Consider the following 26,615-nt stretch of genomic DNA (forward strand, 5'->3'; position numbering starts at 1 on the left):
AGTCCCAAGTCGCTGCGTTAATTTCTGAAACCTTAAAGTCAAATAATTCAAATAATTAGCATTTAACCGTACGTTATTCAGTTGAGTTTCTTGGTCCAATTTGTAAAAACGGGTCGCAAATTGGCAATTTCGAAAAACACGCGACTAAATTTTTCGAGACGCTATGTACACGTAGCTTTGCTAGAAAAAACGTTTGCGCACAGTCTCAACCTATTGCGATCAACGAATCGAAAACTACAACCGAAAACAGAAAAATTGCTTCGTATTTCTTTAGGTGTTGGTCCATTTACGTTTGGACCACTTTTTCTTGAATTCTTCTGGGCCAAATTAATTCAGAAAAGGTAATTGAAATTGATTTTGGGTATTAGTCGATTTCGAAAATGGCTAAGATAAATTTACTCCTTATACCAACATTTCTTCAATTCAAAAAATTGTTCATTGGCATTATCTGTTTCCAAAAAAGGAATCTGATAGAAATCTACTTTTGTTGCAATCCTTGCTATTGTATATCAGAATTCTTCATGAATAGCCATCACCTTTTGTTAAACCTAAGATCTGTTCTATCTTGTAGATCTTTCCATTAAATACAATTAAGATCCTAATTATTAGTTTATAAATGCTCAATCACGGTCTTTATTATTACAATTTGTATCAGTTTTCCAACACACACTGCACAATCACTAGCAGAGTAATCACATTTTCTCAATACAACTAATAATTAAAAATATATTTACACATATCTAGATCTATTCATGCATTCGTCACTTGTTTCATACGGAGTTTATTTCACAATATTTACATACTTACTTACGCTTTAGGTACATACATGAGTACTATACCGTAAATATCGCTTAAAGCGGGCTAGCCGACCAACCTAAGGCCACTTTATGTCACGTGTCAACCACTGCGAACTGGCCTTTAGCGTGGATGTAAGTTGTCCGTCTTAAGAGATATTTATGGTGTAAATTTGATTAATCTTTGATTTTACTTCCTGCTCTCAAGTGTTTCTTGTTCAACATATAAGGCCACTTATTTGTTACAGAACGTATAAAAATATTTCAAAAGTAGACGCATCTTCGACTTCATGTAATATTCATCCGTTCAACAAATTACCAACATGCACAATTATAAATATACTTATCGAATTATCATATGGCTCGGAAGCTCCAAATATCGTAGGTATGTATATCTATCAACCATGGTAAAGAACATACTGGTGGGACCGGTACCAACGAGAAGTAAACGCTGTATACCGCGCCTTTAGAGAACAAAAATCAATTGTACAGAGCAGAAAATTCTGGAAGCAAAGATCCAGTATCAAATAACCGTCTCACATTACTCCAATTGACAACTTGGAACAACATCGGATCTGTGGAATTGACATAAAAGTCAATAAATTATTCTAGGTCGTGAAACAGAGACAAAGAGAAAAATTAGATGAGGGTGAAAAATCACCTCCAGAACCGGTTTTATGACTTGCCAACTTGTGTAGAAAAAATATGCCGTACTTCCGTAACTTCAATATACCATACACATTTCAGGGGCTTATTGAAAATATCAAAGGGTAAGGAAACAAGTTCATCGGTAATCAGCGGCTCAAAAACGAGTCTCTCCGTGAAATAAAGATGCAGGTAACGTTAAAGTCCGTCCAAGTTATGCATACCTGCACATTACCAGATATGTTACGGGCATTGTGTAGGTAAACGGCAAAAACTGAATAATCCTAGCCGAAACACTTGTGATTATCTCTATATAGAATCAAACGGCGACTATTTTACTAGGATCAACTTTCACTCTGATGAACATCGTGTCATCTTTGACGAAATGTCGTTTTTTCACCATCTCATGAGATACAAACCTAGGAAAACCAAAGCCTAGGGAATCTGGCTCACGACTAGGTCTCTGAAAATTTTTCCAGGTCGGATCAGGTATAAAGCTTTCTACGATGTTGCACGCCTTCTCTGCAACGACTGTTTGATCGAACATCGTGAAAGAGACACTATGGGAAAATGGCCAGCGCAACAAAGCATCGTATTCCCCTGGCAAAATCTTGATATATATAGAAATGTGACTCCCTTCGCCAGTTCCATTCCCGTTTAAGAAAACAGATGCCTGCAAGTAATCAAAATAAAAAACAACATGTTAGCTATACGAAAGGATACATCTTTTCTATTCTTTAGAGCGGATGCAGGATTAAAAATTTACAAAACAAGAAATGATCATTACCTGCAATTTATACCCATATTGACTAGTATAAAAAGGTGGACTAACTAGCTCCATGCCTTCTTTGACCTTAGCTTCAGACATTTTCGCGGTGTAGTCAGATATCTTCCATATTAGTGTACCGGTGTAATTGAGTGATAATTTACTGATCGCCGACTTCAGACTAGTGATTTGATGCTGTTGCTTCGTAACAACACTGCACATCAAGCTCAGGTGCATTTTTGTGGATTCTTCAAGATGTTTATCCAAAGAAAATCTATTACCCTGTAAATTTAACGCGTAGAGGATCAATGTAATTGTAAGAGAACAAATAAAGCGTGTCTTATGGAAACCTGAGAAATATTTCAAAAACTTTAGTCTCTAGAGCACCTGGAGTCGCAGGCAAGCTTACAGATGTCTAAGCATTAATATAAACATTGCATACCTTGAAACGGCACCCGGCATCTTTGAAAGTGCACGAAAGTAGATGCGTTGTGCAATGGTCCTTCAGGTGAACTTCGAGATCCTCCCTTGGCAACACTGCTGTCTCACAACGATGGGGACAAGCAACAGGAAAACGACCACACTTTGCGTGATGTGCACCAAGAGTATCAAATACAAATTCCTTGTTACAGTAACGGCAGGCTACCAATCTCTTAGCACATTCGCCTAATTTATGCTGACTTAGATGCCTTCTCTGCACTTTCATGCCACATTTGTTCTCGCAATACAGCGGTTCATATCCGCAAGTACCACTGTGCTTCTGTAAGTATGAAATTTGAAAAATTATTAACTATGATTTGCGTTGTTAATGATTGAAGCTACATTGTTTATATTAATATTATAAGTTTACTTAAAAAAGGAACAAAAAGCATGTGACTCCATTAGTTTAACACGCAGGCACTTTTATTTGTAAATTGAATGTAGGATTAAAATCCGAACGTTTTATCTTGAAATGGTACAAGTTTCCAGGAATCGGTAAATATCCGAAATACAATAATTATCCTTACCTCAAGGGTATGACCGGTGAATTCCTTAGCACAAAAATCGCATCTGGCCCGTCGCTGGGCACACGTGTATTTGAGATGGTCCTCCATTAGAACCCGTGGAATCATTGCCCCACATTTGTTACTGCATGGTACAGCGTCATGTTTACACGTGTTCAAGTGAGCCTGAAACAGATCAGATTTAGCCGTTAGATTTTTACATTTTTTGCAAGCCCCGCATAAAAAAAAAAACTGCACCATGAGGGAATATTTTCAAAAATTTCTCAAAGCTAGTCATGATTTTTCATCGTATACGCATCGCAACTGATTCGGTAATTGAAAATAGAAATGCAATGGTATTGTTAACGTAAAGAAAAAAAACTCACTTTTAGCTTTCTAAGTTCATCTGACCATTTGCAGCCGTCTTTGTGATGAATGCAATAAACTATCGATCCCATTATTGCCTTCTCAGCTTCCAAGTCTTGAAAACTCTGAAAAACCAAAAATAAATGTCGAAAACGAACATGATTATCACTGAAATTTATATTGAATACATATATTACTTATGATATTATAAAAAATAATTTGATGTTTATTTGAATAAATAGTTCGCGAAACTCTGTCGAAGCATAGAAACGCATATCTACGTACATATCTATCTATATAAATCACTGTATACCTATAGGCAGAGTGTTGAGTTAACAGCAACGTTGAAATGGCGCAAAAGTTTCCCAACTTCTGCCTAACTAATTTTTATCGCATTTATCGACGTATGAAGTAACTGATATTTACCGGTCAGATTTAACACAAACTACATGCTACATTACAAAATATCGAACGCGATTTAAATACATCAGTTGGGTACACGTTTTATAGAAACGCGGTCAATCACCAATTCTGTTTTCTCTCGTCACTTTACATACTATAATTCAGATACACCTATGCGTATTCACCGACAGATGTGAGTTGAACAAAATAAAAAATTTAAAAAAAAACCATACCAAGAAAGATAAAAGTTAAAAAGATTGTCTAAGAGACACGTTATTTTTTAGAAACGTTAAGGACGATCGACACCAGAAGCGTTGGTACTGGAACGGTTGCTGCAGCGTATAGAACGCGATGTAAGAAAGTAAGGAGTTATTATATCATGGGTATACCGAAAGAGTCTTGTGCGGCGCTCGAAAGATTTCAAAAATAGCACTGCAATAATTTACTTCGATGCAGGAAGCCCAAGGTAGGAGGTAGGCATTAAAAGAAGGCTCGCGCACGTGTACAGTCTCGAATGACTAAATGTGTATCCAAACGCGTAACACAGCGGTCACAACCCTCCGTGGGAGAGAAACGATATTTTCCGAGGTTCAAAGTACGTAGATGCACGTATACAACTTACAATACTTACAGTAGCAAAGAAGTTACGGTAAGTTTTGTGTAAGTTCGTACAATGTATACAATACATACATACAAATTACCAGCCCATTTTATGAGCCGAGAGCTGTGCGTCGTTTAGCTTTCGACGATTTAATGTTACAACACCCACCCACCAACCCACCTACCGACCTACCTGCTCACAAATATTTCAAAGACATCTGGCACGCCAAATGATTTATTATTAAACTGCACGTGGAATGTAATGGAATTCAAAATGCGGTCGGTACTGACCAAAATTTATATATAAAAAAATTAATAACAGGAAATGGCATTACAGTTGAAAACAACGAGAGCTGTATAAGATTTGAGAGTACGCTGCCACAGCCAAGTCGATGATTGACTTGAAATATCAGTAGTAATTTTCGTTCAGTGTCCTCTCATTTCACATTCTCCGTCTCGTGCGTTTTCGAAAAGAAAAGAAAACGAAGCGGGATCAAATAAAAAATACGGAAATTGAATCAAGAACATATCGATGTGTACTCAGGTACAGAGGCGCAACGAAAATGTTCACATGTAGAGTATATAATAAAATCCGCCCATAAACGAACTGATTGTTATTACGCACTTTTATGCGACTCCTTACACGGACAATTTCTTAATCAAGGTTTAGTTAGTACTTTTTACGTACTTCCGTACCATGATAAAGTGAAGCTTTATGTCGTGTATAATCGAGGGTTGGGTATAATGAAGAGGATTCGAACCATCGTCAGGTAACGCAACGCGTACCTAGATAAGTAAAAACATACCGACTCGGAAACTAGAAAAAGACCACGCAAGGGTCGCCCGTCGTTGAGAGTTTTTCGTGACATCACCCGTCGCTTGGGGCAGTTAGTTACAGCGGTTACGAGGTGCCGGTGCCGTCTGTTGTGTGACGTCAGGGCAAAATAACGGACACAATCTTCGCGTTCCACTTTATCCGGGGAACGAATACATCTATCCCCCATGCCTATGGTCATACCATAAGGATATAAATACCGCTTTCGTGAGTCAAGTGTGAATCTTACTCGAATTTTCGAATGCAAGTCTTCCTTGATTTAAGGAGACGCAGTTGTGAGCATGTATCGGTAGTACATACAAAGATAGAGAACGAACGGATGAACGAATGACGGGTGGTGAACGATTCGATTATGAATATAATATGTTAAAATAAAATGGAAAAGAATAATGCTTCGAAATGAACGAAGGAAAATGAAGAAATAAATGACGAAACAAAAATTTGAGACGAACGGAAAGAGGTATGAGAATAGATGATACCTAACTGAAATATTGAAGGTTGACACGAAAAGCTTCGGTTAAATTCCAGAGTGATTCATTCACTGCCATTTACAGAAATGCTAGTCTACGGTAAATATTTTCTAGGGTTATTCAATTAAACTCAATTTTCGTTGACGAACCGTGCATCAACGCAGCAATCTCGTGTCAAAGTTGATTATCAACGTATAAATACACTTTCAATTCACCAATCTCAACAATCAAAATTGTTTTCGGAACGACGGTCATGACAATTAATTTACCCATCCGAATGAAATAAAACAAATAACAATCTTGTCCAATGATACCAATAACCTTCCTGTACTTTTTCCCTATTGCTAAAATAAGTTAATGTCAACGAACTACAAAGGAACCAGCATCTTTACATTCATATCTTTATACTATTATCTCTGTATTAGTTTGTACTCAGTCCTGGGCAACTCTTTTCTTTCTTCCCGTTTTCTATTCTGTTGGATCTAGATTAAGATAGTAGCTTACTTAGTTTAGATATAGGTTTAGTTACTTCTGTGTAAATTTTTCTTCTTTCAATTTTTTTCTACGCTTTTAATAAATTGTTTTCACGAAGCTCAAATCCAGCAGCCAAATGTGTTAAACTCTTTGAAAATTTAAAAGTATTCGGGGTTCAAAGTATTTAAAAAAATTTTCAGGTTTATTTTACCTTATTCAAAAAAGTATTAAAATCTTTAGCTGCTAATTCTGGCTGCTAGTTTCAGCCTTGTTTGTTTACGATGTTGAAGTTAGTAACGTAATCGTAACGAAACATTGGGGAGAAAAAAACCACTATTTTCTCATTTTTTACAATAATTTAGAAAGTAATTAAAATTGCAAAATCTAAGTGAGTATAAGTTTTGTTTCGCGTAACAACGGTTTTTTCTCAGCATCAATCGTTACGATAACGTTACTAACTTCAACATGATGTTTGTTTTCAATACCCCTTCCCCCTCCCAAGCAGAATATTTTCAATTACATGCAGAAACGTAACGCACGCGAGTGTTGTCTATAATTGTAAGGTAGGCACCTCTTCGCATAGTCGATTCATCGGTCAGTCGCGTCGTCCTCGCGCGCCGCCGACGTCCCTAACCGTGCGTAAAAGTTTCGCATCCCGAGGCGAAGGCGTCCGAACTGTCTCGGAAGTAGCCGAGGCCATCCGTTGCGCTCGGTTCCCACGCTTCCGCCGACCGAGAAGAACCGGCAAGCAACCGGCAGGCGAGTTGAGACAGGCAAGGCAAGGCGCGGCTACGCAAAGGCAGGGCAGGGCAGGGGACGGAGGCAAACACCACGGTTGATCCTGAGGCGAGCGCAAAAGCCGGTCGGAGCCCTTTCGTTTTGTTGCATCTTTTTTTATTTTTTCTTTCTCCTACCTCTAGTTATTTCGCATCTTTTCGCACACATTCGCTTGACCGGCGTGTCGTGCGCAGTTGTACCGTATTATACCTATATAATATAAACGTAAAATTTATAAGAAATTACGCATGCTCGATGATGATTTAGTCGACGTTGATCCTCTGTAATTGTCTTTTTTAGTCATGAAATCGCCCGACGCATCCAAGGAAATAATCAGAACCCGCGCTTTTTATTCATCTTCGCATATCTGAACAGACTATTATTCTTCGCGTCGTACCTATATATCGCGCACATCGCACACATATGTAATACTCGTGAATACATCGAGTTGTCCGTTACACTCTTGTAATTTCATACCGCGACGCCGAATTGAAATATGCCAAGAGAAGATTGTGCTCACCCGACATGATGCGGATTATTGCGGAACTTTATGCTGAATAGCGGAGCGTTTCTTTTGAAAATCGAAGAAAAGATGAGTGTAGATGTGTACGCGTTATGAACGCACGTAACTACTACCGTTGTCCCGTAAAGCCACGACATGGTCTGCGGTTTCGGTCCTCGTGAGACCAAGTTATGCGTTTCCGTTGTACGTTTACACGTTCTTGGATTTGATTGAGATCATCTTTTTAATAAGAAGAAATGATGGCGTCGCTGTCAATAATTAATTGTTGACCTACGTTGAATGCCAGCAATTCTTATGATAACTAAACCAAGGCATTGGATCGCGAGTGTGCAAGTAAGTAGTGTATGAAATTAAAAAGCACCGTCCATAGTGAAGTCTTTGTCGTCGAAAAATTACCGGTGAAGATTTGATTAGTCGTACAAATTTCAGGAAAACTGCGAGCGGAAAGGGAAAAAGATTATCTTAGGATCCCCGAGCTAATTGACGAAGGGACGGAGAGTACTAAATACTTATTTACATGTATGAATTAAAACGGACGGACTTTGATGTGATGTATGTATAAACTGACCTAATAATCTAATCCGAATTGTAGTGCAATTGGATTATTTTGCGGCCTGTAATTGGATCGTATAGTAATGGAGGACAATACCTTGCTAACTCTTTCCTGCAATTGAATTCCTGTAAATCGTATTGCAGAAAAACGAGACTATTTCTGGCGAAACTGTACGACTTATTTCGGAAGAAACCTGCTACGATTGTTGTACCTCAGAAGACTGACACTTATCGCATGGGATGCTCTTTTTCCGTCCCTAACAAAAATGTAGCGCGTGAAATCCGAAGAAAAGCATGAAGGAAATACGAATTGGCCTAGTTTCGAATATTTTACACACCTACTTAGAGCAATTTATACATCCTCACATCTCGTTGGTACATGCAATGAAATGAAACAGAGTGATGTGCGAAACCCGCGTATGTCCGTTAGCTCGGTGTTGAAAGGATGAAAGAAACAAAAATATAATGTATCTGCTCATGCCTAAGAATGACAAATTCTATCTCTTTTGCTCTTCGACGTGCAAAGATTCCCATAATAATTTTAATCACATTGTTTCGAAACATGCATGCTTCCAAACAAATTACAACTACGGTGTAGCTGAAAAGCTGACACAACGAAGTTGAGGCATTTGGGATTCAATGAGCGACACAAGTAAAACAACACTGAAAGTGAAACAAGAATTGAGAATACAATTACTGTAAGATCTAGTGCAGCATAATTGTCCATGTCGTGTGGTCATCACTGCGTTGAGATCTTGAAATTAAAACTTATTTTCTATTCTCGTAATAATCCCGTCTAAACACATTAGGTACACCTATGTAATACGTAAATAATTACACGCGGGGTGCGTTGCAAAAGTTTGTTGTAGGGGAGTCAACTGCATGAGACTGAAGTTAGTAACGTTAACGCAACGATTTTGGAAGTTTATAGTGACTTTGGAGTAGTTAAATTTTCAACACATGAATAAGTTTTGTCTTATTACGATTTATGGTATTTCAGATATTTCTGCAACTGTGAAATAACGATTTTTTCAAAACCTAAATCACTACCAACAACGTTACTAACTTCAGCCTCATTCAACCGCGATGTGTTTCACCTTCTGTTCTTCCTCGGTGAAAGAAAATTACGAGATTCCACGCGCAGCAGGCAGAACGTACCAAGGAGGTCAGGATTCGGTCAACCAACTGCATTACACTGTTGCTCGATGCATGAATTAAACGTTTATGCATATTCCGTTTACATCACGTAACTTTACGTGCCCTTCGGCTCACTGTGTGGTTTGTACTTCCGTAGTTGACGACGGCGCGACAACGACGGAAAGAGAGACAGAGAGGGAGTACAATAAAAGGATATATAACAGAGTATAAAAGAAGCCAAGGTTCGGACGACGAAAAATGACAATGATCCCCTCTCACCTCTTCGTTGATGACAGCTGGTTTGTCGATGTTATCGCCGATGGGACTCGGCGGAGTCGTCGGACTCGCGCTGGGGCTGACTTGAAAGACTTTCGCCTCCTTCGCGGGTCTCTGGGGTGACACCCTCGCCGGAAAACTGAGGGTCTTCGTCCATTGCGTAAGGCCGCGAACCATTTTTGCAAACTAACAAAACAGTTATCAATCGAGGGAGAATCGTCACCTCGTCGCGCCCCGGACGTTCACCCTGTTATTCAGGATTCTTGCCTTATATCACACATTCAGAGTATGCAAGGACAGACAGACGTATCCGAATTCACTTTTTCACACAACACTCCACCGCGGATGCCGTGAAACCTTGTTCTATCTGTCGCCAATAATGTACTTTCGTGCATGCATACACGTGAATTGGCGTTTAAATGAAACACAAACACAAATGTAACGGATGATAATGAAATTCTGCCCACAGCCTCGTCAACGACGACGACAACAACAAAAACAACGCGTTACTCGCTTCCCGAACGCGTGTCTCATCCGGTTCTCGCACGATGCGACGAAGGCAAAACGATCGTTCAATCACGGCTCGGTAAGACCGCGGATCGACCGACTAGCGAGAAGCTTTGCGATTGACTGACTGGCGGCCGAAACTGCCTGCCTGCCTGCCTGCCTGCCAGGCCGATGCAACCAGCGTCGCGGAGCTAAAGAGTGCGGAGAACGAACAGACAGCTGCACACCGTCGCCTCGGGGAATTCGAAGCTGTGATTGGCTACGGTCGCGCGTGTGCGATAAGGACGGACTTTCACAGGCAGTCAGTTAAGAGCGAGATGCACCGAACGAGGGAGAGAAAACAGGAGTGAGAGAGAGGGAAGGATAGACGGGGCTTGGAGAGAGACAGAGAGGGCGAACCGGAGGATGTTGGTAAAGTGGCACATGCCAAGAGACAGCCTTGAGGTACGCAGGCTTGCTTGCGATTTTCGCGATTAATCTGTTGGTGGTTCTCCCATACTTGTAACGTCTGTTCGAAAATCAAACCGCTGTAACCTACGAAAACGCGTGCGGATTCAAGACCGATTTGAATCCTTGCAACGAAGAGAAATCGCAAGTTTGCTAGAGGAATTAAAAAATCAATCTGAAAATTGACTGTTCCATATTTAAACAAATCGGAAAAACTACCCAAATTACGCAATGTTTCAAATATTCCACGTTTTCCGCATGCTTAATACTCGTCACTAGCGAACGGAAAACAATTTTACAGTATACGTAAAGGAAATTTGAATGAAAACGATAAATATTTTCAAAAATCTAGGGGAAAATCTAGGGGAAAATCTAGGGGAAATAATTCTTCAACAGTGTTCATCCCCTGAACACGAGCCCGGTAGGTAGTTTGCTTTTTTATCCCTTGGATCAACAAGTAGTGGCGGGTCTGTAAAATCGAGAATGCAGCATAGGTAACGTAGTGCGACATGCGGAGCGAATGGGTGTGGGGGAGGGGGGATGGTAGTTGCGCGACCCGGGCAGCTGCGGCCTTCTTCGACCTTCCCCCTTCCACGCGAGTACCACTGTGAAGTCGGTGGTAGGTTAGGTGGGTACAACAGACTCCCGATACCTGATGATGACCGTTCCCGAGAGCGGTCGCGAGTCACGGATAGCGCGTATAGTTATATTGCCACGCAACACACTCTGGACCGGATGGCTAACCCATCGGCAAGTGGTATTATCGTTCAACACTCGCAAAGTAGGGGCATTTGGTTTTGATTATACGCACGCGAGTATTTATATGCACATAATGTATTGTATCCCTGCGACCTTCGGTTGTAGGTAGGTAGGTTAGGTTATACCGTACCCTTGATAAGGTAACACGCAAAAGTTATCACACGTAACTAATGATGATAGGGCTAAACGGTTTGGTGTTGATACTGCGCCCAAGCTTTCGACTTACGCCTATATCGCGTCTTGCACTTTCTTTCTCTAGACGATTTCGATGAGTGACTAACTACGCGCAATCGAAATTGGATTCTTTGTTTCAGTTAACCCCTTGAGTCATAGTAGTAGTAGTGCGTTTTTTTTTTGCTGTTTATGATAGTATACTAATAAGTATTCAACAACCGAGAGTAATTATTGCGATATAATGTAAATTATTATTCTCAGAAACAAATTGATTGGAAAAAGTCGTGAAAACTGAAGGAATAATTCATTTCCGACAAAGTTACCACTCTACACGTATACCTTTTTTACATAATTTATAAGTTTTCGGGATCGCTGATTAGGAATCTCGAATCAGATTTTGAAAATTCAGTACGGTGAATCGAATCAGCGAACCCGAAAACCCCCTGCATAGAGTTTTTTGACCGTATACGATGAAATTTGAAATTTTTATCCGCCATATTGGATCCGCCATCTTGAATTTTTGAAATTTCTTCACAGATTAGTAGTCAGCGACCCGAAAACCATTGCAAAAGTTGACTCGGCGCAATAAATGTGTGACTCATCGGGTTGATTAAAAATTTCGATATTCCATTGACGCCGTGTCTCTATACAGAGTTCACGTGTGCTACGAAATCTTGTACCATTATAGCTTCACCTGCATCGGAACAGACTAGACGTGACATAGACCAAGGAAGGAGAGCAGAGGTAAAATGATGGGGGCGAGTCGATCGCAAGAAGGCTGAGCTGAAAGATCATCTGCCGCTGCAGGATTCTTCGGGGACAAAGAAACCGAAATTTCGAACCGAGAATGTTATACCATCGAACACCTGGATGCTGTTTAGCGAGACTGGATGGAGGAAGCTTACTTCGAAGTGGGTGACGAGCATGAAATAATATTGAACCGAAAGCAGCTGCTCCGCGCTCTGTGGCAGCTGCAAGTCTGCAACCCTCCTTTCCTCACAATCTGGTCGACAGACATTTCACGTATAAACGAACAAACCTATGTATATCACACCAGCCTGGCCCTGCACTCACATCTTGAGGCGTCTAGTCTACCAGCTGTACTTTTCCTATAGTCTCGTTGTAGGTGTGCCTATACACCGCAGAGGATGTAGCTGAAGAGGATTAGCGCGAACGATCGTCAAACTGCGAGTGGCGAAACGCAAAACAATAATTACTTATACTTAGATACCTTAGACCTATAAAGGCTGACGACTTTATTTCAATTACCAATAACGCGTTCTTTATCGCCCCTTGGGCCTCGGGATCCTTATGGGACTAATAGTGAGTGTAGACTATTATCGTCACATTTTATTTCGAGTACGAATTATATCGATGACGAAAGAAACGGTTGGTTTCACCGATGGAGTTCTTTATAGAATTAAAAAATAATCGTGGCGATGGAAAAAAAAAATATATATATATATGTGTGGGTGTGTGTATACCTACAGAGAAACGATTGCTAAAATGCTAATGTAGTTTGACAAATTCCCAACATATGATGTCTTCCTCGTAATCTGTGCTTGAATATACGTGTATGTGATGTTTAATACACGACAAAAAACTATAAAATGAAAGCATAAAAAGAATATATTAAATACGTCTACTGGACTTTCCGAAAGTTATGGTATTTTAATTCATACCTCTACACTTTCGCCTATTATATACAATTTTATAAATTCCAACAATTTAGCCACTCGAAGCTCGATTTTTTCCTTACAGATTCCAACTCAAGATTTATAAAGTAATTATAACCTAACAAAACCTCATTTATTATCGGAACTTAAACGAACTTGGTAAAATATGAGAATCACGCGTTATACACCCTCGAATCTATGCAGGAATGTTTACATGAATAAAGCTGCGCCTTCCTCTACTTAAATTTTCCATAGTTGGAAGACATATAAAGTATTTTTTTTTTTTTTTAAATAAAACACTTTTCATCGCTGATGTTTAAAAATTAAAAATGTTTTGCCTGAACAGTCTAAAAATTCAAGATGAGGGTGTCCGTCCGTCGAAGGGTCCGACGGACATCAGAGCCCGTATAAAGGCCAGCTGCCCTCATGTAAAACCAAATTTCCTGAGGCATGCGAGCACATCTGCCACACGTCCTGTAGGATAGCTATATACGTATACATACACGTGTGTATATATAATGTCTACGATGTGGGTATAGTGAATACTAGACGGCTAGAGAGCGCACACCCTCTCGACGATCAACCCGTGGAGGGAAGGAAATGAACACAGACCTCGTGCAGGGGGAGTAAGACACGAGCTGTTAATTAAACCAACGCAAGTATGCCTCGGCGGAAGTTGCGCAGAGCGAAACTCTAAACTTGGTCAATTGTAGGATTCTTGAGTCGTGAGAATAGCGCAAAAATCACGGGTCTGCCTGTCTGTAACTACTAACTACTTGCTAGTCCGACAGTTGTGTGCGTCGTCGGGTGTATAATAACCTCCTCACTGACGGGCTCGAGTGAAAGGTGACTAACCCGTAAACTTCGTGTATATACCTGCCTGTGCCTCAGGTGGATATGTACGCGGTATAAACGAGAGGCGCCTGCCGAGTAGCATCTCCGACAAGGGAAGTTAGAAGGACACATATCTATGCCGATCCGTATTACTTTATTGTTCGCATACCTGTAATACTTGTATTTACGTACATCGCTTGCATTGTTAAGGTTATTCGAATTATATTCAATTGTACGGATGCTACAAACATGCCCCTCAAAAAAAATAACTGCTTCTGCGATCGTTCATGTACGTACATCTAATGTACATATACTCAAAGTTCAAAGATATTTTGTGCTTGGTGTGTGTCAGAAGTTCACAATGAGTTCTATGACAGGAAATTCTTCTGTTAGATTCTGATGCGGGAATATAATATACGTGTAAGCTGCCCGTGAATGAAATTTTCAAACATATTATATACCCATACAAACACAAACACGAAGCTGGTATATATTTTCTTCAATTACTTAGTTAACGTCCACCAACTTACTTGTATGCATTTTTTTAACATCGAGTCGTTAAAATCTCACAACGACTGCAGGAATACTTTAGCGAATAAATCATGATGAACATCCGTTCGATTAATGGCAAACTATAATGCATTTTGTTTTTTGTTTTTTTTTAAACGCTACCTAGTAAGAAATTGAGATTTTATAACACTCAACTCAAACCGTTCATCATACGAACAGTAATCGTTGAACTGCACTCTATAAAAATAAAAAAAATAAAATAAACTACACATCTGAGGTCTTAAAGGCTAATTGTTCTATTTCATTCCTCCGTTATTCGTCAAACTTTATACGTTAAGCGTTCACAGTGTTCGTGAAAAACTGAATTAAGGAATGACGCATGAAGGTCACTCCAAAGTTTGGTTTGGTCACTTTCGAACCGCGTCCGTTAGAAGTCAGGAAATCGAAGACCGTTTATTCCGAAGGCGTGCGGGCTCGAACAGGTTTTCATAGAACCGCGCCTACTATCGTTTTCAAGAACGTTACGAATTTTGAAAAGTCAACAAGAAAATGACCGTCAATCAATCAACGAAAACGATATTAACATTTCGTGTAACGTGTTATACGTAAGCGTACGGCGTGGGCTCTAAACCTTTATATAAATAAATGTTACACACCAGCGAAGGGCCAACCACCTCGACGCGCCGCTGCACGTCTGGTAGATCCATACTTCCGGCAGTATTTCCTGTGTAACACTGTAAGAAGAACTTAAAAATGTGTACGATAATAATGATAATAATAGTAATATTGGTTCAATGAAATAAGATACTATATAAATACATTATCTGCGTTAAGACCACGATCTTTGCTATCTGTAGACTTTACGTAATTAGATTGTTTATTATACCTGTACCGAAATAAAATGAATCCCTCCCTCGACCGAGTGAAGGAGATTTTGTTGTATCAATCATTATTATTAAAATTTATTTATGTATTCCAAGCTTAGCTATTAGAAATATAGTCAGGTCACTGTATGTATATTGGATGGGTTGCATTACTATACGTCTTGCTAGACGATACCTGGAATGGAGCATTGATGTAACAAACTCTTCTAGAAAGTTCAATTTTGTTTGAAACAACGATTCGTTTACTTCGCCAGTACGTATAGGTATGGCTTTTATTTCGATACTTGAACTCTGCATTGTACAATCATCGTTAATCCAATTGGTATATTGCTCGGTTGCACATTAGAACAGAGACATTACGAAAGTGCATTACTCTGCTGCTGTTGCTTGCCGCCCGCAAAATCTGAAATCTTATCAAATTACCTTCCGCTAACCGAGGAATACCAATTGGATCAACGACGATGGTACAATGCAAAGTTCAAGTATGTATTAAAGTAAAAGCTCCGCACGATCTTTCTCGCGTGCGGATCACGAACGGAGTCCAACGAAGTACATGCGTGCCTGCTTAGCGTGAATCCTATATAAAGAATAGCATGCTTCCCCATGCCGCAGATGTTACATAGGCATACATGACATGTGTGTGTGTGTGTTTGTGTGTCTGGTACACAGCGAAGTGAAAGGATCGACGATACGCGTTCATCCCACGTCTCCGGTCTCGTGTTTCGGACTATTTGTTACACAGTATGGCGTATTATACCATTAAATTGTATGTTATATGTATGAGGATAGCTTCTGAACCTTGTAACATTCGGACCAGATGCATTATATTCATAAACGTGTACGTCTCGTTCTGTTCATCCCACCGCGGTAAATGTACTTACAATTACCTACAAGTTAAGTTTTCTAAATTGTATAGGAGGTACGATAAAACGCATCTAAACAACGCAATTATCTGCAATTCATGTCACATCTTGAAAACTTGTTGATCCTATTTCTTGTATGAATCACAACCCCTTTTATATGCAAACACGTAAGTTATTGTTAGCCTTGTGAATACACTTGAATCGTCAATTATACCCCACCCGATGTATTCCAAGTGTGTAGGCCACGTGTTCTGTACTATAAGCAACAAGGGTTCATCGACTGAAAAGTATATGTAAAATTTACGATAAACCACGATATACTTATACTGTAATGCCAAGTTAAATGTATAAGGGTGTAAGTATGATGAGTTGCAAAAGACCGTCGTCAACTGTCCTCACAGTTGTCGTTCTCCGAATATGCATTTTCCGTCATTCAAGAATTCTAATGGCATTGATTTACCCGTGATGCGGAGAGACATAGATTCGGTGTGTCCAAGTGATTCATTGCGCAATTTTAATATCTCGAATTGATCTTGCGCCACCGAATATATTGTGTAATTTAATTAAACATACCCATTTGCCATTAATACCTAAATACAATTTTATGAACATTCTGGATGCTATAAACATTCCGAGCATACTGTACGTTGTATTGAAACAATTTTACGTAACTATTTATTACGATTCGCGGTAATAAAAAGAAATTGATGCAATCATAGAAGAGTTTCAAAAATCTTCGATTCTGCATTATTATTCGTGTGTCCTAGATGAAGCGTCCCAGCAAGCCTGACACACGTTAAAACATATTTTCGCAACGTCTTGAAATCTTTACGGCTAAAGTTTTCAGGTTTCATTACATTTGCCTAATGGCTCTGGAATATGAGTTTAAAGCGGAGTAATAAACAAATACGTTACACACGCATGCATAGTAGACAAGTATTTACGTCTGTACGATTATTGTACGATTGGCTGATTACGAGGATGAATTACACGCGTAATCGATCACAAACCATCCGCCAGCCATAAACATTGATTCGTAATGTTGTCTCTTTTTGCTATCTGTTCCTCAGAACTGGATAATCAGCACATACGTACATAATTGTAACTTTTAAATTTAAACAAAATGTCTTTATAACTCACCGTGTAAAAAAGCCGGCCAGCATCGTTGCAAGTATTGGTGTAAGCAAGATATTGAAATAAATCTCCGCATGGGACGAAATTGACGAATTAAAAATCTGCGACCATAGATTTTAGGTCACAACGACTCGGACTCGCTCTTCGCGTCTTTACCGTACATGCACGAACGTAATATAAATACCGCTGGCATTTTAAGGTAAAGATTGAATAAAAACCGCGAAGCAAACGGTCTTGTTCGAAGAAGAATACACGTTAAAAATCATGAGCATGACTATTTTTTGTACGGTTACATGTTGCAATCATCGCGCTTAATATCGTAGATTACAAGTTGACCTGCATCACTTGAAAACAAATTACCAAAATAATAAAAGTTGTGTACAACTTTATAAGAGAAACCGCGTGTTGCACGGTAGTGTGACCGAGGATCGACTGGCTGCGTGACTTTGGTCTCTCACATATACGGATACATCCTGGATAGATAGACGGTGCAACAGCTGTCGTGTACTTGCAGGCGATAGTTGTGTACGCGCTTATACGTATACCCATATGGGTATTAGAGTACCTACCCAGAGACACGTCTCAACACCGATGCCGTGGTTTGTACGCAAGTAAATACATGTGTAGGTGCGTGTGTGTATATTGGTTGGTTTATATAGTTATAACGCAGGTGGCGAACAGGTGAACGTGGCGGAACACAGGAAGTTTCAGAGACGAAGACGGATACTAAGAGACAGAGACAGAGACAAAGGGGACGGTTGAACAAGAGGGAACCAAGCTCTTTCAGAGCAGTGGCTGTTTTCAACAGGGACACTTACTTGCGTTGGGTTTAAGAATTAGTCCCTGCACTCAATGCTGCCACCTTATTACATGCCATCATTATAATTATAACATGAATTTTCATTCAAATCCCGCGGAGCAGATATGGTGCATCATCATGTACATTACCGCTTCTTCGACACTGCAATTTCATTCTACTCCGGTACAATTTATACTCGGAATATATGTTACCCACATCCTGTAATATACTTTTCATACGTGGCAGTGAAGACGGTAGAATGACATTTATTCGTACTTGGTATAAAGTATGTGAATGTCGAAGGTTTTGCTGGTACAATATGAACGTTTCAGTTTCCCATTGATGTAAGTATTTGTTACACGACAAAACGTCCTGGGAGTAGGTACACCGAATTATCACAGATCAACGCGTTTTTCGAATCAATTAAAGGTCATTCGACATATTCGAAGGGAGAAAAAAAATATTTACACAAATGACTCGCGTATTTTTAACGCAGCTATGTTCTCGTTTCTTGCATAATACGGTTAACCTGAGATTAGCGAAAATTTAAGTAACCTCTGTACGAGGTCGGGTGAAAATATTGGATTGGTTTAGATGATAGTAATGTAGCTCGAGGATTCGATTAAACGGAATCAAAAACCGGGAGTGTTTTGGGATGAGTTCTTCGGCAAGAACAGACGAAAAATTTATCTACCATGAAGGTAACAATGGCGATTCGCTAAACGTGGATGATGTGACACTGGCCAATGTAGCTGAGGTCGTAGCTAATTTGAACGAGAAAATATATCTCCTGCGAAAAGAAGTTCTGGAACTGAAAGATTTTAGTACCATTTCGTTAATTCCTCGTCCATCAGCGCCGAATGGAAACAGCAGTCTATTGGGGTAATCATTGTCAACGTATTAAACAGTCGAGGGGACATATTAAGGCTTTGCATAAAGAAAAGATGGACGAATGATTGATAAGAGTTTGTGATGATTATACAGATTGCCCGTGCCGAAGAAGAAACGAAACGCAAAAAACCTGGGACGTAAATGTATTAAGAAAATTTCATCCCTGTCAATTTTCGAGAGAAAATTACAGAAAAGAGACTGCGATCTGTGTACCGGTGGCTGGAAATTACCAGCGTCTGATCACCGTACGGGGGACAAGAATTTTCAATTTAAATTTGAACCTCAAAGTGGAAACGAACGCGTTTACGTTGCCGGCGTTCAGAACAGGTCGAGATCAGCGAGCCCATTCAGAGCAGAAAATGAATCCAAGAGCAAAAAACGACGTCCGGTCGTAGCTGCCGGCGAAGCAATACCGGAAAATTGTAAGCTCGTTCGCCGGAACGCAAAGAGCAGAAGAACCGCTGGGTCGAAGACTGCAGTTATTAAACGAAGGGAAAAACGGGCGTTGGAAAAAAGTGAATATGATAAGAACTACGATACGGGCGTAAGCAATGTAAGGATCGATACTGTGGAAAAAAATTTATTTAACGAGAATTCATGCGGCGAAAAACGCGAGGAAAGAAAAAAGCGTCCACGTAAGTGGAAAAAGTCTATGCACACGGAACCAATTACAAAGTCGAATAAACGTTTGAAAATTAAATGTTATACGAAACGTGTGAGAAAACGTATATCTCGTGGCGTTCAAACACAGCCAAAGAAAAAATTCTCGTTTCGCATAAGGAGGGAAATCGTTAATCTATTCAAATGGCGATCAAATGAGATTCGACAAAGCAAAAGACTTTCGGATAGTAGTGACAAAGATGTTAATCCGGGGAAAGATAACGCCGAGCTAATTTACAAACCACATATAAATTCCGACGGAATCGACAAAGTTCCGAATACGCCGCGCGGTGAAATTACTAATTCTCTCGCGTATTATTATAAGGAACTCAGGGAAAAGCCAGTCTCAGTATCTGGAGAAGATTCGATAAGGAAAAAATATAATGCAAAATACGATTTTAATGTCCATGGAACGAACGTCGATGTCAGACGTAAAGAGGAAAGGATGACAAAAAGCAATGATAAAATATTGCAAGAATTGGAAAAGGGAAGTGCAGTGGATTTACAAAAGAAAAAAACGAAAGCCGTAAAAAAACGTCGTGGCGGAACTGCGAAAAACGCGGGGAAGTCGATACATGTAAATAAGAGAAGCTCGTTAAGGCCAGACGGGGTAGAATCTGACGATAAAAGAAATACTTCAAAAACACGCAAATCAATCGAACACAAAAATAATTCAGTAGATAAATCCGAAGCGTTTAACGATAGTAAAAAATCAATAGAAATGACTAATAATGAGGACGGAGACGATTTGACACAGGAAGGAGTCAATGCGTATAATGAAACGGTCATAGGCGCAAAAGAACGATCGGCGATTAGGATGGAATCTGAAGATTCAAATGGAAAGAGAAATCGGTTAAATTTTAAATTGTTTACCAATAGAGTGCGAAGATCTTTCACCAAGAAACCGGTATCCGGTAAGGTAAATACCGAGAAACACGGAGAAGAATATCAGCGCAACAAACTGGTCAGCGAACAGTTAGACAAGAGAAAAAGCGACATTGTTGACGTAAAAAGGCGACTTAATGCCTGCATAAACGATCTGAATGACATTATTTTCAATTTATCAACACTATTCTGGGAAATACCCGCTTTGGAAGGTCCAGCCGGTGAAGGAAACGGACGATTTTTAAGAAAAGGCTGATTTCTTCTTCATTATCAAAGACTCAACAAAAATTCATCACAAACTTATCACCGTGGGAGTAGGTATTCACAACTATACGTGTTTCAAACGGGAAGTCGATATTCCTGCTGAAATTTATTTTGTTTTTCATCGTACCGTATCGAGGAGAGTCAATCGCTCTCGTGCAGCGTTTTCCATTTGACTGGTTCAACTCATCGCCAGCTGACACCGACGTAAAATGATCTCGTTCATCAGATCTAACGGAACGTTTTGATAAAATTACTTTGTGTCTACGCAGTGCAGTGCCGCTTTTATTGAGCGGTTACAAAGCTCTCTTTAATAATCTCGTGCCACCCCTTCATGTAATAATTATCCCTAATAAAGTAGTATTTAATCGAGTAAAAATTATTGTTTTCTTTCGTTAGAACTCAACGAATTGAACGCACCGGGATAGATCACGAAACCTATAGGTTTCAAATTTATTGCCAATCAAACTACACTTCACCACTCCATAATAGACTGATCAGATTTTAGATTCAAGCGGAAATCTCCAGTAGGATTTTCCCAATGCTATATGGTGACTGTATGAATGTATGTAGGTATATTATGCATACATCCCAATGTTACGTGTAAGTGAATATTACATCACTAGACCATCGACTGAAAGTTGAAGACCATTGAAATATCTCCTTCTTCTTCTTCCTTATTGGCTACTCTTATTTATCCAAATGTAAGTGCCGAAGAATGTCTGTTAACTTACATACGGTACATACATCCATATTAGCATTGAAATATAAAAATACCTGGAACGTGCACCAACAGTTTTTATACAACGCGATCATGTTTTACGCCGTTTTTCCGTACGCAAAGTATCCGTTTACATGACGGTAGAATGATTCAGCAGGTGCGCATGCGCGAAGTACAGACAATACCACTTTTGACACTTAAAAGTTTTCTGTACTGCGCGTACAGACTGTAGCAAACAAATCTGACGTTACGCGACCCTAACCTCAATTTCTTGTTTCATGAAAAATCGCGCAACATACGCTTTTCGCAGCCGTCTTTTCACTTCGAGTATTTTCAAAATTCTAGTTTATTTACTGTAAACTTGCACTAGGCCCAAAAAGATCGAGTTTGCCTCCTTGTTACATATTATATTATTTTTTTTTATTATCATTATTGGAAAAAATTACGAGAGATCGCAGAGAGAGGGCCATCTCTGGGTCACTCCAGAAACTACCCAGAATAATGCTCAACACGATTGTTGGCCGAAGCACGTAAAAAATATGCAAGTGCACCAAGTGCACTTAGGAAAGCCTAGCGAATAATGCGCATGTGCAATGGCTTCTGTATTCCCACCGGCCTTTACCCCCACCATCAACATTTATGCTCCGTCCGCGCGTTTAGTGTTCTTATCTTATACTCGCTTATTGCAGTGAGCGCAGCGACGTGTAAAATATATATATATAGTGAGCAATGCCGCGCGAAATATTATTCAAGGAGACATATGGTGACAGCGAGAGGGAGGTCATTTTTGTAAATTCCACAGGTGAATTTAGTCAAGCTAACATGTTTTATAGCCTACTGCCGATTTCCGCTTGCTAACCTAAATAATTCTTCGTGATTCTAGATGATCTAACAGTAACTAGAGTGGAGCCACATTTGCAATCAAAATCAAAAACTTACGGAACATGGATATTGACGTTTTTAAAGGAGGTCTTCTTGCCCGCGGGATACCCGGAAAGTGTGCATTCAGATTACGTTCCATATCAAATATGGGACACTGTTCAGGTATTTGTTTACTACACTTGCAAAATGTTCATACGCCGAAACGAATGGCAATAATGTTGAAAAATGAGTGAAACAAAGCTTCTTACTGGATTTGGTACAGTAACGAAATTCACGACACGTATAACTACTGTGACATTAAGCAAGCCTATTATATTTTCATTTCAGGCATTCGCTAGCACTATAATGGGAACTCTGACTACTCACTCGATTATGCAAGGGGTAGGTGTCGGGAAATCTTCAGCTAGCGCATTGGCTGCAGCGATAACTTGGATTTTGAAAGACGGCACTGGGATGATTGGTCGGATTGTATTTGCCTGGTGGAACGGGTAATCGGATTATACTTGAATTTGAAATAGCTAAGACAATATTGTATCAAACCATAATATTTAACCTGTCGTAACATATTTCTTTTCAGACATGGGCTCGACGCACAGTGCAAAAAATGGCGTTTATGCGCAGACATTCTCAACGATTGTGCCATGGGCATAGAACTGACTCTTCCTTATTTTTCAAACTATTCTTTAATCATATTATGCATTTCTACAGCATTAAAATCTGTTGTTGGTGTCGCTGGATCGGCAACTAGAGCCGCATTGACCCAACATCAGGTATTTAAGTAGTGAAACTACTTCAACATTGCAAAGCAAAACTCCGATTATGACTTAGTGATTTTTATTGATCAGATGAATTTTTCGTATGGTAACCTGATGAGTTCTTGTTTACAGGCATTACAAAACAATTTGGCTGATGTCTCAGCGAAAGATGGAAGTCAGGAAACATTTGTTAATTTAATCGCGTCATTTGTGGGGATTCTGATATTATCTAACATTGGCGACGGGAGGTAAGTTATGACACACGTAGAGACACTCGTTTTAACAATACACTAGTGCCGTAAAAGTTTCCATTCCTAACCAACATAGAAGACATGCCAAATCCATACCAAGGTGGTATGTACAGCTTTCAGAACGGGCTGTAATTCCTAGTCAGTTTCATTACACACATGTACATAGTTTCTCAACGGCTTTATGTTAGAAAACTGAAAAGTAACTGCTAAAGATGATCTACACACAGATTTGTAATGGAATTATTTGTATTGCTGGCGACAGTGCATATGTATGCCAATTACCGTGCAGTGAAAGCACTACGTTTGAACTCGCTAAATGAGGATCGCCTGGCATTGATATTGAGGAGCTTCCTCACCACTCAAAGTATACCCAACCCTCTTGAAGTTAATCGATCCGAATCTGTAGTAATTGGCCGAAACGTGTGTACGTGTTAACATTATCATATCACAGGTTGGTTGTATGAAAACTCGGTGTGATCCATCCTCAATTTTTCTTTTGGTTTATTCTAATTTCAGCAAAAGATATGTTTGGCTTTGGGGTCAAAATGGGCGTCTCGTTAGAAAGTGTTCTTCAAAATAATTCAATCACGCCTGATGATGTGCGGCTTCTATCAAAGCTTTTTCAAAATCGAAAATATCTTATTGTGATGGACGTAAAGCGAAAAACCATATTCATATCTATTGCAAGAAATGCAACACCCTCTGACCTGCTGCAAGCTTATTTTCACGCGTGTCTATGCAGCCTTGTTACTTGTATGACCCTTAGATGGCCGATTGTGAGTCTGCTTTTTAAAAATCGAATTTCTTTCTAATGGTGGCATCAAACCGATTTTAATCAATTATAGGACATCTTACTGAGAGGGAGATCGCATGCACCCTCTTATCCTCTGATGCGGCTGTACATCCTGAGTAAAAAGTATCCATCTCTCAGTAATAGAGCGCTTTTGAGAATTCCAGGGGAAATAATTTTGGCCACAAACGATATTATCACCAAGGAGTATCAACTTTTCGAAGAGGCACTAGAACAAAGTGGTGTGTTGAACATTACTATCATTCATTCTCTATCTAACGATTTGAAATTACAATTAACTCAAATGTGATTAACAATTGAGATATACATTCACCTTCTTGTCCAATTTTGTGTTTCCTTAAGTCTGGAGGACAGAAGTGAATTTGCTACCTGCTGGACAATGGCGAGGTATTTGGAACCACCACGAAGATAATGAACCAAAGTCGAAAAACTCCTAACTCGCAGGACTTACAAATTATGAAGAAGTACAGACTGCGAATGAATAGTTCAATAATAATTCTACTGAACCACATCAACCCCAATGTACTTCAATGTTACTGAAAATGCACGATTGTACGTGTACATGTTATATTGTAACATTAACTGTATTGTATTGTACCGACTAATTAGAAATTTTCAATACAATTTTGTTGATCATTCTCACATGGAATAATCCAGTCTTGCTGTATTTTATAAGCATTGCACTCTTATTTTGATCAGTTAATAGATGATAATTATTTTTGCAAATTTATGTAAACAAGTTTCAAGAACAAGTATTTTGCTCATTCTCGAAACATGTTTAATGCTGGGATTATAAAAATATACTCGGTTAGGAAATTTGGCCATACGAATCACTGAGAGCATATGCTAAGATTCGTATTCTTGCTTGGAACTAGTTTGAGACAAGTGTTTCACTATATCCATCCAGTCCCATCCTCTGGGCTTTTCTCCTTTACCATCAGCTTTATTCCATTGTCGTCGTTTTTGTGCCTTGGTAAGCTGTTCTTTTTTGACTTTCTTCGATGACTCATCCTATGTAAGAATGGAATAATTGCATTGAAAGAATAAATATCGACACACTAAGATGAGGAATTTATACCTGAACGTTTTCGCCTGTGATTGAGATTTTGTTGACATCCGTTTCAATTTCTTCTATCGAGTCTGGTTGATCTTTGATTAACTCTGCTAGGTTTTCTTGGACAGATTGGAACAATGTGTACGTCATTGCAGATCCCAACCATTGCTCTGCCTCAGCATCAACATATGCGGCCACTTTATCCTTCACACCTTGCACTCTATATTATTGCCAATTATTTTTTCATTGTTGATCGTAACTATACAACTAGACATATGCAAGGTACATACATAGATTAATCATTTCATGATGCAACTTACATATGTTTGTTGTAAAATGTGTTCATATTGATATTTGGTTTTTCCGACGGATACTTGGGCCCCCAGGTTATTTCCAGTAAAAATGATTTCACATCATCATTTTCGCCATACTGAAAATCGACCACATAATTGTAATCAGTATCACAGTGGCTATTCCCACTACATAGTGAATCTAACAATTTAATTTGGTATATAATTGCATAAATGCAGAAATGAAAGAACTGGCAAGCGTGTTCAACGTATATATATGTATGTTGGCATGGACGTAATTGTACCTTGTACTGGTATGTCGTAGGGTCGAGCTGTTTGAATGCTGCATCACCATCATAAATTGAAAGTAGGACCTCCCTTTCTTCTTCTTGCAGTTCGGCATCCGTCATTTCGCAAAATTCAAGCACCAAAAATAATCTCAATAAACCAGAATTCGAATCAAAACGTCACTTGGAGGGTTAAGTTAGGTTAGGTTAGGTTAACACAACGACGGACTACCACCACCAAGAAGCGATAAAGGACGAAATGTATATTTTTTTAAATCATCAGATATCGGTCTCCGACTATGTCCCAATGAGGGCGCAATAGACCAGAGGTTAATCAGGACCGGGAAGGAGTTTTATTAGGCTACTGTATGGCTCCAGTAACATCGGTAATACTCTGATACACGGCTTGCTGCGAACTACCGCCATACAATACACGTATAGATATGACTGAAATTTCTCCTTGTTCTTTTTTCGTGTGACGTACGATTCCCCAAACGAGGATGTGCCAAAAATGTAGTTTCGTGCATAGTTTCTTTCAGTTTCTTTTCTACCTTCTACTGAAAGTTTTTACATAGGCATAGAACATGGACTGCTGCTTTCTTGGCAGCAGATGTGTCCTACCATAGACGTCTATGGGTGCGGTTTATTTGCCACCTTTCGAAAACGAAAGGCTTGAAGCT

General features: G+C 39.5%; 3 protein-coding genes across 6 annotated transcripts; 1 reads left to right on the forward strand and 2 right to left on the reverse strand.

Annotated features, from left to right (window-relative positions):
* Positions 1-765: 765 nt before the first annotated feature.
* LOC124183856 (TNF receptor-associated factor 4) lies at positions 766-22,953 on the reverse strand. Of its 4 annotated transcripts, none has more exons than XM_046572945.1 (6): positions 22,854-22,953; positions 3,575-3,679; positions 3,213-3,374; positions 2,648-2,965; positions 2,227-2,487; positions 766-2,112 (listed from the first exon to the last, which is right to left on the reverse strand). In XM_046572945.1, the coding sequence occupies exons 2-6, from the start codon at positions 3,644-3,646 to the stop codon at positions 1,759-1,761; spliced, it is 1,167 nt and encodes a 388-aa protein (XP_046428901.1). In that variant the 5' UTR covers positions 3,647-3,679; positions 22,854-22,953; the 3' UTR covers positions 766-1,758. The 4 variants fall into 4 exon arrangements, with proteins under 4 accessions (XP_046428901.1, XP_046428903.1, XP_046428900.1 ...); XM_046572947.1 differs by lacking the exon at positions 22,854-22,953 and adding an exon at positions 17,395-17,792; XM_046572944.1 differs by lacking the exon at positions 22,854-22,953 and adding an exon at positions 9,604-10,299.
* Positions 22,243-24,928, forward strand: LOC124183853 (RUS family member 1). The gene is made up of 9 exons (XM_046572941.1): positions 22,243-22,407; positions 22,489-22,649; positions 22,815-22,975; positions 23,065-23,257; positions 23,375-23,490; positions 23,721-23,917; positions 24,010-24,269; positions 24,339-24,525; positions 24,647-24,928. Exons 1-9 carry the CDS (start codon positions 22,335-22,337, stop codon positions 24,739-24,741), a joined length of 1,443 nt encoding a protein of 480 aa, XP_046428897.1. The 5' UTR covers positions 22,243-22,334; the 3' UTR covers positions 24,742-24,928.
* Positions 24,855-26,452, reverse strand: LOC124183858 (RWD domain-containing protein 4). The gene is made up of 4 exons (XM_046572952.1): positions 25,954-26,452; positions 25,679-25,788; positions 25,383-25,578; positions 24,855-25,315 (listed from the first exon to the last, which is right to left on the reverse strand). The coding sequence occupies exons 1-4, from the start codon at positions 26,056-26,058 to the stop codon at positions 25,151-25,153; spliced, it is 576 nt and encodes a 191-aa protein (XP_046428908.1). The 5' UTR covers positions 26,059-26,452; the 3' UTR covers positions 24,855-25,150.
* Between the last annotated feature and the right edge of the window lie 163 nt (positions 26,453-26,615).

The sequence above is a fragment of the Neodiprion fabricii genome, chromosome 5 (assembly GCF_021155785.1).
Source record: "Neodiprion fabricii isolate iyNeoFabr1 chromosome 5, iyNeoFabr1.1, whole genome shotgun sequence".
Classification (NCBI taxonomy): domain Eukaryota; kingdom Metazoa; phylum Arthropoda; class Insecta; order Hymenoptera; family Diprionidae; genus Neodiprion; species Neodiprion fabricii.

Bases quoted from the DNA above. Each gene is read 5' to 3' on its own strand.
- LOC124183856 (XM_046572944.1), bottom strand. From the start codon at position 9,777: ATGGTTCGCGGCCTTACGCAATGGACGAAGACCCTCAGTTTTCCGGCG. The intron at 2,488-2,647 runs GTATGCAATGTT...TTAAATTTACAG, and splicing joins ATGCCGGGTGCCGTTTCAAG to GGTAATAGATTTTCTTTGGA. The intron at 2,113-2,226 runs GTAATGATCATT...GATTACTTGCAG, and splicing joins AATATGGGTATAAATTGCAG to GCATCTGTTTTCTTAAACGG.
- LOC124183853 (XM_046572941.1), top strand. From the start codon at position 22,335: ATGCCGCGCGAAATATTATTCAAGGAGACATATGGTGACAGCGAGAGG. The intron at 23,918-24,009 runs GTACGTGTTAAC...TTCTAATTTCAG, and splicing joins AGTAATTGGCCGAAACGTGT to CAAAAGATATGTTTGGCTTT. The intron at 24,270-24,338 runs GTGAGTCTGCTT...AATCAATTATAG, and splicing joins TGACCCTTAGATGGCCGATT to GACATCTTACTGAGAGGGAG.
- LOC124183858 (XM_046572952.1), bottom strand. From the start codon at position 26,058: ATGACGGATGCCGAACTGCAAGAAGAAGAAAGGGAGGTCCTACTTTCA. The intron at 25,789-25,953 runs GTACAATTACGT...GTCGATTTTCAG, and splicing joins CTACGACATACCAGTACAAG to TATGGCGAAAATGATGATGT. The intron at 25,579-25,678 runs GTAAGTTGCATC...GCAATAATATAG, and splicing joins ACATTTTACAACAAACATAT to AGTGCAAGGTGTGAAGGATA.